The sequence below is a fragment of the Dama dama genome, chromosome 33 (genome assembly GCF_033118175.1).
Source record: "Dama dama isolate Ldn47 chromosome 33, ASM3311817v1, whole genome shotgun sequence".
Taxonomy (NCBI): Eukaryota; Metazoa; Chordata; class Mammalia; order Artiodactyla; family Cervidae; genus Dama; species Dama dama.
The window spans coordinates 16,995,759-17,009,264 of NC_083713.1; the positions used below are offsets into that span (position 1 = coordinate 16,995,759).

A 13,506-nucleotide genomic window follows, 5' to 3' on the forward strand; every position below is an offset into this window, starting at 1 on the left:
TTTCATCTGCTTTTGCTGTCGCTTCTCTTTTCCTACTTTGCTGTCTTGTTTTATGTCTAAACCACCACCATCTCTCACCTGTGTTAAGGTAGTAGCCAACTATCTGATCTCCTTGCTTCCACCCTGCCCCTTACTCCAAAGTCTATTCACATCACAGGGGCAGTCTCATCCTATTTTTTTCTACCTTTTCTGGGTAAAGACCAAGTGCTATTAATACAATAACCCCCATTCCCTCTCTGGCCTCATCTCCTATTATTCACCCCCTCCCTCACTCCATTTCACACGTTAGTCCAACTTCTTCAAACACTCCAGACACAATCCCACCTCAGTGCCTCTGTACTTGCTTCTTCCTCTGTTTAGAAAACCTTCCCTCAACATTTTTGAGCAAATGTTAGTTTTCCATAACTATTTGTAGTAAGCAGAATAAACGCCCTCCCACCCCAGATGTCCGTGTCCTTAACCCTAAAACCTAGGAATCTTACATTACATGGTAAAGGAAAATTAAGACTGCAGATGTTAATATTACTAATCAGATGACATTAAAATAAGGAGATTATCCTGACTATCCAGAAGGGCTGGAAGCATTCACCACGGTCCTTAAAAGAGAAAGAGCAAGACTTGACATGAAGCAGAATGATCAGAAAGATACAATGCTGCTAGCTTTAAAGATGGAGGAAAAGGACCAGAAAGAAATGCAGGCAGCCTCTAGAAGATGCAAAAGGCAGAAAACAGATTCTTCCCCAGAGCCTCCATAAATTAACATGGGCTACCAATGCCTTGATTTTAGCCCATTGAGACCCATTTCAGATTTCTTACCTCCAGAACTGTAAAAATAACACACTGAATTATTTAAATCACTTTTAAGTTTATGGTAATATGTTATGGCAGCAAAAGAAAACTAATACACTTACCTTAGTTATACAAGCCCTTATTTCCTACTTCCCTTTGCTGCTTAATTTTCCTCCACAAAATATATTACCTTCTAACAAACTATTTACTTTACTTATAAATGTAAATTTCATAAGTAAATGTAAGCTCCATAAAGGCAAAGATTATATTTTTTTTCAGTTTCCCACGGCCTGGTACATAGTTATGCCAAGTATTTGCTGAATGAACATCTGATAGATTATAAATACATAAATATGTTGGAAAAGCTATGCTTATGATGATGCTAACAGTGACAGAAACACCATTAATCTTAAAGAAAAACGAGATATAATCAATGGCTGTTTGTAGTCAATGACATTCAGATTTACAGCTATGCATTAATATCCCTCAAAACATCTTTATTATTCAGTCTCTGCATTCCTTTTCTTCTCAATTGCAACTTTTTTTTTAATTACAGTTGTAACAATTCAGGAGACACAAATATATAATTTTTTAAATTCTTAACACTTTTCAGTAGAATATCATAACCTTATCTGTAAGTTCAGAAAAGAACCAATATACAAATATTTCCTTCCTAAAGAAAGTTACTGACATTCGAGAAAGTCTCCAAGTTTGAAAAATAAAAGACAAAATTTTGGGAATTACCAACAAAGGTCTTACTATCTTCATTCAAAGAGTAAAAAACTGTCACTGGTATTGAAAGGCATTGCTTACCTATTCCAGGAGTAGTTGTTACAACTCCAACGAGAGGACTCTGCATTACTGAAATGTTTGCCTACGCGAAAACAGAAGAAAGTGTTCAGGTCAAATGCAAAGTTCTAACCATAAAATAACCACAATATATGTTGAAGAACTTCATTCAACAGACAACTGAATGTCTACCAGGTACTGGAAATGCCCTTTATTAGCTCACAATTGAAGAGTACTTTCTAAGCTTGCTTGTTTTGTTGTTGTTGTTGTTGTTTTTAAGTTGAATACTACTAATCTAAAAAGGCAGACTCGTTAGCATATTATAATGTTTAAAATAAGAAAAGCTACACTAGGTAAAAAGACACTGTTTTTATTAACACTGCTATTTGTTTTTAGTACCTAAACTACAGTATTTGAAACAAGAGATATAATGGTGATTCTTCAAATCATCAAAGTTCACACTGAAAAACAGAAAGTTGGCAAAATTGTATTTCTATATTGACATTTACAAACCATGAAATAGTATAGATTCAAATCAGTCTACACAGTAAACAACAGCATATCTCTGCCTCTACCAGTAAAAAGTAACAAAAACTAGTTCCTTTAAATCTGAGAAAAAGATTCAAGTAGTTAAAAAAATCTTTTTTTTCCCCCAATTATTTTTATTAGTTGGAGGCTAATTACTCAAGTAGTTAAAAAATCTTTCTATAAACAAAACAGAAAACAGTAATAGCTAACCAAGAATGAGAAAGACTCTTTCTCTAGAAGTAAACAGAAATTTTTTTTTAACAGATTCTGATTAAACTAAGAAAATCTAAAATCTGGTTATTACCCAGCAACCAGATCAAATGTCAAGAGATTATTAAAGGGGGATACAAATTCACTGTTCAATTCTTAATGAGAACTTATGAGTAGAGAGAGGCTGACCAAAGTCTTAGGCGGTAAGACTAATTTGGACTTTAATAATATTCTTAGCAACTTTCAAGTCAAAAGCTTTCTCTACAATTTCTGGCTCACAAGATTTTTAAACATTTGAACATAGCAGTAACTATAAACTCCCTTTCTTTTCAGGTATTATCAGAGGAGTAATGAAAGGTGGTATAAACTTATAAGCCAGAGGTCCTCATACCAAATTAAACATCAGATTTACCTATCAACCTTTAGAAAAATACAACAGGATATTCTGGACTTAGTTAAGTTTATCACAATACTGTCCAAACATAACATAAGCCACACAGGTAATTGTTTTAGAGTAGGCATGTATATCTGTTAGGGAAATTATAAATAAAATTGAGGGAGTCTTGTTCAGACTTCAGAAGCAGAAGAGCAGGGCTCTGACTGATTTCTGACCATGCCAAATTATGTGCTTGCCAGCAAACACACCAACTGTTACCAGCAAATCAAGTGGCACTTTAGATAAGAAAGGGAGTGGTTTTTGTAATTTTTGAGCCCCTGGAGGCCTGGCCAGCCTTCCAAGGTCTAAGTCGTCTTATGACTCACAAGGTAAAAGAAACAGCAATGTAAAACTTAAAAACCGGAGCTGCATTTTTGCACACAAACTGATGATGGTATTATTTTGCAGCTTGGAACTGTAAGCAGGAGTCCCCAAATCCTTACCCCTGGAGTGGACACACTGCCCAGGACTCTCTTCCCTAAGAGGGACTCCAGACTGCTGTTACTCTGGACTTCCCAGCACTATTCAAGTCTGGATGTAGGTTTCGGCCCAATTTAGTGATGTGTATACAGTTACTTTTCTCTATTGTTTCTATTTCTTTTCTCTTAGTGGCAGTATATTGAAATTAATCAAATAAGCCTTTATTAAGTATCAAAACTGTTTATTGTGTGTGTAATGAAGGGCTTCTTTTGTTAACCAATCCTTCTAACCTAAAATGAAGGATTTAAAACTTTCCACAAAACAACATCTCAGTTAACTGTAGGACTAGCCACATTTCAAGTGTCGACAGCCACACTGGGCTAGTAGCTACTAAACCGGACGGGAGGGCAGGTGCACAAGTGTTGGTAAGAGAAGGATTCTGTTTGACACGATGGATTGATTTTGCTTTGCTTGACAAATAGGCCCAGAAGGCCAGGTGTATCAAGCCTATAATCAAAATTTTCCGAAAGATTTTTCTACTTTTCTTAAACTTGCCAATAAATATACTATATTTGATTTAAAGAAAGGCCTTTAATATTCCTCCAAGTCAAACAGCAGAAGTATCTTTATACAACTAACTTAGCAGTTTAGCTGAAACACTTTGTTTCTGTATCCTACTAAGCATAACAGTAATAGTAGAGAAAACTTTTGACTATAAAAAGCTCCTCAACTTGCCACTTAAAAGAAAAATCCATACTACCTTTCAACTGACAATCAAGACTAATCATGGTAGTATTAGCACAACACTGTTCTTATAAACACTGGCTCTAGAGTCAATATTCCCTGGGTTTAAAATCTGGCTCAACTAGACTAGCTGCCTTGGGCTTTTGGTGTCCTAGTTTCCTCAGTGATAAGATAAAGCTCCTAAGAGATTCATTCATCCCAGAGTCACTGTGAGAATTAAATGAAATAATACATGAGATCAGGGCATGTACACTTCAGGCACTTCATAAGTATTGGACACTTTTTGTGCTATCAGTCCCATCAGAACACAGAATCTCTACCTTGCAATCCATAACCGAAAGTAACACTAGCAGGACACCTACATCCACACCAGCCAAGATTTAGCGTCACCAGCAGAACACCTACACCAGGAACGTACTAAGCCATCACTCATAAACCGCAGAAGGAAGCATTTTTAGTAAAATAAGTAAACAGTAAACAGCTCTAAAAGGGCATTGGTCTTATACTAATAAAACCATCCCTAAAAATAATCACCTCAAATCATCACAAGGTACCTGAGATCTGGATAAAACCCTGGATCTTCATTTGTTCTGTCACAAAACTATGTATATGGAACTTTTAAACAATCACTGACTTAAACAATAATCATTTCTACATGTTTATTAAAGAGGCTGAGGGTATGGACAGGTGTAATAAGTACCTCTTTAAAAATCACTGAATTAAAAAAAAATTAAAAAAAAAAATTAAAAAAATTAAAAAAAAAATCACTGAATTACCTACACAAGGAAATTACCTGAACTCTATTATATTTTTAAGCACATTTCATAATAAGCACAATTTAAGTAGACTCTATGGTAACTGTCCCTAATGCTTATTTCTATGCAACAGAGTTATACTAAAATAGACTTCAGGGAAATATTTCAAATTACTGACCCTCACTGTATAACCACATGAAAACATGAAATGAGTACATATGGTCATAAATGTGGATATGTATATCACCTGTCTTCTTGAAGTTAAAGGTGTTGATCCAAGTCCTGGGCTGGAAATGTCATCATAAATACTTCTAACTGGCGGAGCTCCACTTTTATCTTTATGAGCTGGTACAACAGGCTGTGGTGGTGATCCACCTAACAATGTACAAAAGACACAGTCAGGTGAGAAAACAAAGAAATCTCCCACCTAGTTGGTAAGATCCTTTAATATTTTTAAAATAATGGCTTAAACTCCTGTCTCCCAATGTTTCTCAAACCTTAATACACAGAGTCACTTGGGCATCTTGTTAAAATTCGGGTTCTGTCTCAGACCGTGGGGAATGGAGCCTGAGATTATGAATTTCTAACAAGTTGCCAGTGATGCCAATGTTGGTGATCCATAGAGTGCCCTTCCAGAACAAAGCTTCCAGAACAAGGACTATATAGAAATTTTAGTTTTTAGTGAATGCATACAAGTTTTGTTTTCTCTACAAAATACTTAACAATTCCATACCAAATTTAATCCTATTTCTCACTAGAAATAGAATTTTAAACAGCTCCAGTTTGTATATGCTTGAAAAAATATAATATTTTAATATGGAATTTGACAGTCAAGTTCCTATGTTTCTCACAGTAAAAATTTATTAAAGTATATAATAAACATACAGGAAAAGGACCAACTTTGGGGGATACAAAGAGGCCTTCTTAAGTCAGAGAATCATCAATGCCAACTAGTAGAGCAGCCCACACCTTCTGTAAGACTCATGTCTGAGTCAAGACAGTACAGCGAAAGCCATTCACATTGGAGCACAGGCTACAGAACAAGACCAGCCCAGTCTTTAACTGCCTGAGGTCACTGACCAGCGAGCTCCAGCAAGTTCTACACTGCACTTAGCCTCAGTTCACTCCTCTAAGAGGCCTGACCAACTACTCTTTCTTCTCTTTTTCTTTTTTTTTTAAAAATATGGAACGCTTCACGAATTTGCGTGTCATCCTTGCGCAGGGGCCATGCTAATCTTCTCTGTATCGTTCCAATTTTAGTATATATGCTGCCGAAGCGAGCACCCAACTACTCTTTAAGATTGATAAAAGAATAGGATAACATATAAAATGCTTAAGATACTCCCTGGCTCATAAATACTTAATATATGGTAGCTACAACAATAAAATAATACACTTGAAATATGTAAAAATAAATAATCTGTCCGAGATAATGTTTCTAACTGAATCGCTTCAGTTATAACTTTGATAATTCTCCCTGATAAAACTTTTTAAAAGAAAATTATAAACCACTTTAACACAAATAACACCTCACAGGCATGCATGCTAAGTTCTTGAGTCGTGTCCAACTCGTTGCCACCCCGTGGACTGTAGCCCACCAGGCTCCTCTGTCCATGGGATTCTCCAGGCAAGAATACTGGAGTGGGTTGCCATGCCCTCCTCCAGGGGATCTTCCCGACCCAGGGATCAAACCCAAGTCTCTTACATCTCCTGCATTGGCAGGTGGGTTCTTTACCACTAGCGCCAATTGGGAGGCCCAATAATACCTTAGGACAATTAAAGAAAGAAGAATTTCCATTTAAACATCTATTAAACCACTTATTAGCTCACATTTGGAATTCAACCATTTCTGTAGCTCTCAATACTCGTGGTCAAAACTTCCAAATTATCTTTTAAAATATTTGTTTGCTAAGAGTCTGTATTAGATGTTTCATTTACGTAACAATATTTTGTGCTGGCAACTGCAAGGCATAGTTTGTGAAGTAAGTCCTTTCACTAAACACAGTGAGTGAGAATCTTAACTCATTAAGACTAGAAGTCAAATTCATATCTACAAATTTACAAATTATACTTCTTTTGACTGAATATTTGCTGTTATTATATTAAGATGAATTTTTTAAACTGAAGCCTGCTGAAGTTGAATGACCATATTCCCCTCTCCCCACCCAAACACACTTAACATCTCTGAAATAGGAATAATTTACAAAAAATGGCAAATGGTGTATCATATTTAGTGTTTTTCTCTCCTAGTGGTGCTTAATGGTGAGTGTTACAATCAATGCTAGATTGAAAAATGCAGTATGCATATTTTTAGGGAGTGATTGTTAGAATTAAAGTAAATTACATTGCTTACACCTGTTTCAATAATTTTAGTTGATGAAGGTGAAAGCTGCATCACTACTCTTTTTAAAATTCTAGTACATGTACTGATGGTACTTAAAACTACACTAAGCAATTCACCTTTGTTGTTGTCAAGTTACTAAGTCATGTCCCAACTCTTTTGAGACCCCATGGACTGTAGGCTGCCAGACTCCTCTGTCCATGGGATTTCCGAGGCAAGAATACTGGAGTGGGTTGCCACTTCTTTCTCCAGGGGATCTTCACAACCCAGAGATCCAACCCGCATCTCCTACATTGGCAGGGAGTTTCTTCATAGCTGAGCCACCAGGGAAGCCCAAGCATTTACCTACCTGCAAGCAAAGGTGATCTCATTTCCATTACTCCTATAGAAGGGCCACTAATCGATCGAGGCTGTGGAGTCACTGGAGCTGGCAAATCCCCCATTAAAAATCCAGGTAAGAACTGGGCATTAACCCCTGGCTTTGGAGACGTGGGTGAACCCAGCATCATTGGTTCAGATCCTAAATGAATCAGAAAATAAAATACAGAGAAAGGACTTCAATGTAATAACAGGTAACAAAAAGATACAAGGACCAGTATACACAATTTTGAGAATTTAATAAAATTGTTAAATATTACAGAACCACAGTTAAATTATTTTAAAAACCATAAAATTTTTCCAGAAAAATATGAAAATATTTGGAACAAAATAATATTTGACAGCGGTTTACATTATTTCATAGATTTAAGAACCAACAATTATTTTTAAATTTTAGCTTATTGACTAAAAAAAAAAAAAATCCCTAATACATACAGAACAACTTCTTTCCATTTTTGGCAGTTTCTACTATGTAACAACCAAAAACAAGGACAGGATGAACTAGCAACATAAAGTCCAAGCAAATTAGACACAACAGGTTTAGCTGCATATCCCATTTTTCTTTCCCCATACACAAAAACCGTGTCATTTCTGTAGTAAAAGTGTAATTATGCACACATTAAAGCACATATGAAATAACAGTGATGACAGCATACCAACTAAGAAATATGCTTTGGGTAATTTTTTAAAACCATTCATTTTAAAGTTAGGAATAATTACTAAGTTTCCCTAACAGAAAACCAATTAAGAGGAGAACTGATACTTCATGATGATCCATTCAAAACTATTTTTCACAATTTATAGGATAGATAATATTATTATTCCAACTATGAAAATAAGGAAGCTATTCAGTTCAGTTCAGTCGCTCACTCGTGTCCGACTCTTTGCGACCCCATGAATCGCAGCATGCCAGGCCTCCCTGTCCATCACCAACTCCCGGAGTTTACTCAAACTCATGTCCATAGAGTCAGTGATGCCATCCAGGCATCTCATCCTCTGTCATCCCCTTCTCCTCCTGCCCCCAATCCCTCCCAGCATCAGGGTCTTTTCCAATGAGTCAACTCTTCACATGAGGTGGCCAAAGTATTGGGGTTTCAGCTTCAGCATCAGTCCTTCCAATGAACACCCAGAACTGATCTCCCTTAGGACGGACTGGTTGGATCTCCTTGGAGTCCAAGGGACTCTCAAGAGTCTTCTCCAACACCATAGTTCAAAAGCATCAATTTTTCAGCACTCAGCTTTCCTCACAGTCCAACTCTCACATCCATACATGACCAGTGGAAAAACCACAGCCTTGACCAGAGGGACCTTTGTTGGCAAAGTAATGTCTCTGCTTTTTAATATGCTATCTAGGTTGGTCATAACTTTCCTTCGAAGGAGTAAGCGTCTTTTAATTTCATGGCTGCAATCACCATCTGCAGTGATTTTGGAGCCCAAAAAAGGAAGCTATAACTTCTCCTAATTTCAAAACAAAATAGCACAGTAAGGAAAACATGAGCTCTGGAGTCAAGAGACCCGGTTTCAAGTCTTTCAGAAAGATGGACATAATCAGAGCACTCAGCTTTGATTAGAAAGATAGCTAATAAAGCACTTAACTCAAGTGCCTATCAGTACTCACAAGTGTTAGTTATTATTATTATTATTCTAATAGTACCTTACAATAGCCAAAACTCACTACTGTGTACATGTAGAATTTGCAATTTCTGCTTATGAAAATTTAATTTTTCAATTATCTAACAAGCCTGGTTTGTGATTTATGGCACTCAGAAAGTTCAAACACTTGATACTTTATATGGCCTTCATTAACTACACCGGTTGGTGATGGACAGGGAGGCCTGGAGTGCTGCAATTCATGGGGTCGCAAAGAGTCAGACACGACTGAGCGACTGAACTGAACTGAACTTTTAACAGCCTCAAAATTGTGTTTAGTGCTATCCAAATGCTGTCAGTATTTACTCCTCCTCTTATTTCTCATTATAGCAGACCTTGATAGTAACAATGCAAGCACATGAAAAAGGAAAAGAAAGCAAATACTGAAACAGGTGTGAAGAGCTACATTACACTGTAATTACTTCAGAGTGCTAGTTACCATGTTACCACAGCACTACTACATATTTCCAAAGAACATAATACTAAAATCAAATCAAAAGTCTAAACAAAAGTATATTATGAACATACATTTATAAACCCAAAGTACAAAGTTTTAGGTACCATCTCCCAGCCCCAAAAGAAAAAAAACAAAACATATATGGGCTTCCTAGGTGGCAAAGTGTTAAAGAATTGCCTGCCAATGCAGGAGACACAGGAAATGGCGACCCACTCCAGGATTCTTGCCTGGGAAATCCCATGGATAGAAGAACCTTCCATGGGGTCAAAAAAGAATCAGGCATGACTTAGCTACTAAACAAGAATAACACCAAGTATAGTAAAAATTAAGTCAAAAAAATTTTGGCTCATCCAAATATATATTGTGATACAAGAGAAATAACCAGAATGAGGAGGGCCAAAGGATTCTTACCTAAACTGTCACTAACCACCAGGCCCTCAGATAATGTTCCTTAGAGAGTTACACTGGTGGATCCTCAAGCCTTAAATTTCCATTTCCGAGTCTCTACTCCTAAAATGTTAAGTGGTGTGTCTTACTCAGGTAGCATTGTTTGTTGAAGTAACCATTAGTTTTAGTGTTCCATTACGTGCTAGGAATGCTCAACTACTGCACAACTGCACTCATCTCACACGCTAGCAAAGTAATGCTCAAGTCTCCAAGCCAGGCTTCAACAGTACATGAACCGTGAACTTCCAAATGTTCAAGCTGGATTTAGAAAAGGCAGAGGAACCAGAGATCAAATTGGCAACATCCGTTGGATTATCGAAAAAGCAAGAGAGTTCCAGGAAAACATCTACTTCTGCTTTATTGACTACGCCAAAGTCTTTGACTGTGTGAATCACAACTGTGGAAAATTCTTAGAGACGGGACTACCAGACCACCTGACCTGCCTCCTGAGAAATCTGTATGCAAACAGTTAGACCTGGACATGGAAAAACAAGGCTGTACCAAATCGGGAAAGGAGTATGTCAAGGCTGTATACTGTCACCCTGATTAACTTATATGCAGAGTACATCATGCAAAATGCTGGGCTGGATGAAGCACAAGCTGGAATCAAGATTGCTGGGAGAGATATCAATAACCTCAGATATGTAGATGACACCACGCTTATGGTAGAAAGTGAAGAACAACTAAACAGCCTCTTGATGAAAGTGAAAGAGGAGAGTGAAAAAGTTGGCTTAAAGCTCAACATTCAGAAAACTAAGATCATGGCATCTGGCCCCATCACTTCACGGCAAATAGATGGAGAGACAGTGGAAACAGTGACAGACTTTATTTTTGGGGGGTCCAAAATCACTGCAGATGGTGACTGCAGCCATGAAAATAAAAGACATTTGCTCCTTGGAAGAAAAGTTATGACCAACCTAGACAGCATATTAAAAGGCAGAGACATTACTTTGCCTACAAAGGGCCATCTAGTTAAGGCTATGGTTTTTCCAGTAGTCATGTATGGATGTCAGAGTAGGACCATAAAGAAAGCTGAGCGCTGAAGAATTGATGCTTTTGAACTGTGATGTTGGAGAAGACTCTTCAGAGTCCCACGGACAGCAAGGAGGTCCAACCAGTCAATCCTAAAGGAAATCAGTTCTGAATATTCATTGGAAGGACTGATGCTGAAGCTGAAACTCCAATACTTTGGTCACCTGATGCAAGGAATTGACTCATCTGAAAAGACCCTGATGCCGGGAAAGATTGAAGGCAGGAGAAGGGGACGACAGAGGATGAGATGGTTGGACGGTATCACGGACTCAATGGACATGAGTTTGAGTAAACTCCAGAGTTGGTGATGGACAGGCAGGCCTGACATGCTGCAGTCCATGGGGTCGCAAAGAGTCTGACATAACTGACTGAACTGAACTAAGGTGCTGGAAAAATGTTTATAGCTCGTCTGGAATAAGGATTTAAACAAAATCAGCTAATGTCAGATTTCGACCAGGGGTTTATTCATAATTGTAACCCCAAGAAATATATACTCGACAATGCTTTTGTTAAGCAGAACACTTTCATACTGGAAATGAAAAGTTTTCTGACCTCTAAAATAATACAAGACATAAATACCTAGCCATCAGCTGAGTATCTCCCCTGATATTACACATTTAGATTTTTATAACTAATAGTAAAACAGTTCAAGTTACTCTATTGTCAAAAGAAACTGATTTTGTACAAAACATGGCCAACATCATATAGCCTTCAATTCTAATAAAACTCATTCTACACAGACATACGTGCTTGCTCTCCTTTCCAAAGTCAGAAAGTTATAAGCGAATTTTCAAATACATCTCTATGATAATAGATGGTTTATTTTCTGGGTTTTTTTTTTTTGGCGGGGGGGGGTTCTGTTTTAAGCTATTCCACGGTTCTCACAAAACCCACAACTCAACCGACACACACACACAATAATCGACATCCAAGATTGACATGCAATATTTTTTTCAACAACATATATCAGCAATGCCCCCATTATAAAACGGAAATGATTTTTTAAAATCATTCTGCTGCTGCTGCTAAGTCTCTTCAGTCGTGTCTTGACTCTGTGCGACCCCATAGACGACAGCCCACCAGGCTCCCCCGTCCCTGGGATTCTCCAGGCAAGAACACTGGAGTGGGTTGCCATTTCTTGCTTCAATGCATGGATGTGAAAACTGAAAGTGAAGTCGCTCAGTCGTGTCGGACTCTTCGCAACCCCAGGGACTGCAGCCTACCAGGCTCCTCCGTCCATGGGATTTTCCAGGCAAGAGTACTGGAGTGGGTACCGTAAATGTAGAGGAATGTAATGTAGAGAAAAAGATCCTCTACAATAGAGGCATTTTCCCAAGATAAAGAAAACAAAGCGAACTCATGGCTTCCTATTAAAGGAATATCTCAATGGTTGCCATCACCTGGTTAATTAAATAGCGAACTCAAGTTTCCATTCAGAACACATTCCTTTAGCGAATCCCGGGAGGAGTTGGAATCAAGCAGTAACGAGAAGCCTAGGAGACCGAACAGCGGTGAAAGGTGACCACATTCCAGGGAACCGCCCACCCACGTGTTCACAGGTGAGGACCTTCCCACCGCCGCTTCACAGGATCCGGGAACCCAGCACAGCGTCCGCCGCGCCGGCGGAGAGAGTCTCAGGTATGGACAGGTCTGGCTCTGGCTTGCGGGGAGGATACAAAGCGGCTTAGTCACCACAAGACCGCCGTTTCTTCGACTTCCTCGGAGCCCGCAGCGTCCCGGAGCCCCCTTAGTAGCTACAGGGTGGCGACGCCTAGAGAAAGCGGTGGACTTGGAACCTGGGGGCGTGCCAAAGGGCTAGCTCTTTGCGGCTTGAAATTAGACGAGACCCTACGATTACTCTCAGCGTGCCCGCTTCCAAGCTTACAGTGTGCATCGCAGTGCTAGCGGAGGAAAAGCAGTTTTTCACTCACCCAACGTGGGCGCCTGGGGTTCCACGGCAAAGGCTGCCATCACAGCAACAGCAGCACTCACCCGCGGACCTTCCTGATTTTCAAAAATGGCGGAAACTCGCCCCACGGGTGTGGGCGCGCTACCTTATGGGATTGCGCAACTTCCGGACATGCGCTGTAGCTGTTGTGGCGCCGGCGCTGTCATTTTGGCTTAGGGCGACAGTCCGCTCAGACTACTTGTGCGGGAGGAATTTCTCTGGTAAAGTGATGAAACAACGTGGAAGTTGTGATCTCGGGACTTCATTGCTCACCTGTGAGCCTCCTGATTTGTTGGTGCTTTAGTCGTATAGGAATACAAGTTACAGTAACGCTTTCATAGTTAGCGAGAGTTTACCCAACGCTCTTAAGTACGGCCTGGAAAAGTTGCCTTGGAGAAACAGATGATGCCGCTTTCCAGTGTCAATTTCTGGGCCTAGCTGCATGAAACCATTCTCAAAGCATATTTTCTACAATCTCTATGCCTTTTTTTTTTTTTTTAATTTTAGGTTATATAGGCACAGTTTTACTTAAGTGAAAGTGAAAATCGCTCAGTCGTGTCCTACTCTTTGCGACCCCATGGA

At 38.9% G+C, this 13,506-nt stretch overlaps 1 protein-coding gene and 1 non-coding gene across 2 annotated transcripts in view; both read right to left on the reverse strand.

The window, feature by feature from the left end:
- The window catches only part of NUP35 (nucleoporin 35), a 31,636-nt gene extending 18,600 nt beyond the window's left edge, over positions 1 to 13,036 (reverse strand). Inside the window, exons 1-4 of the mRNA XM_061135016.1 lie at positions 12,908 to 13,036; positions 7,362 to 7,532; positions 4,919 to 5,046; positions 1,603 to 1,663 (exon numbers count right to left, since the gene is read on the reverse strand). Of these exons, the coding sequence (XP_060990999.1) occupies positions 1,603 to 1,663; positions 4,919 to 5,046; positions 7,362 to 7,532; positions 12,908 to 12,947 (400 nt within the window). The 5' untranslated portion in view covers positions 12,948 to 13,036. The remainder of the gene's footprint in view (positions 1 to 1,602; positions 1,664 to 4,918; positions 5,047 to 7,361; positions 7,533 to 12,907) is intronic.
- LOC133051401 (U6 spliceosomal RNA) lies at positions 5,849 to 5,955 on the reverse strand. The gene has a single exon (XR_009691881.1). It is a non-coding gene; the product is annotated as a U6 spliceosomal RNA (small nuclear RNA).
- Positions 13,037 to 13,506: the final 470 nt, after the last annotated feature.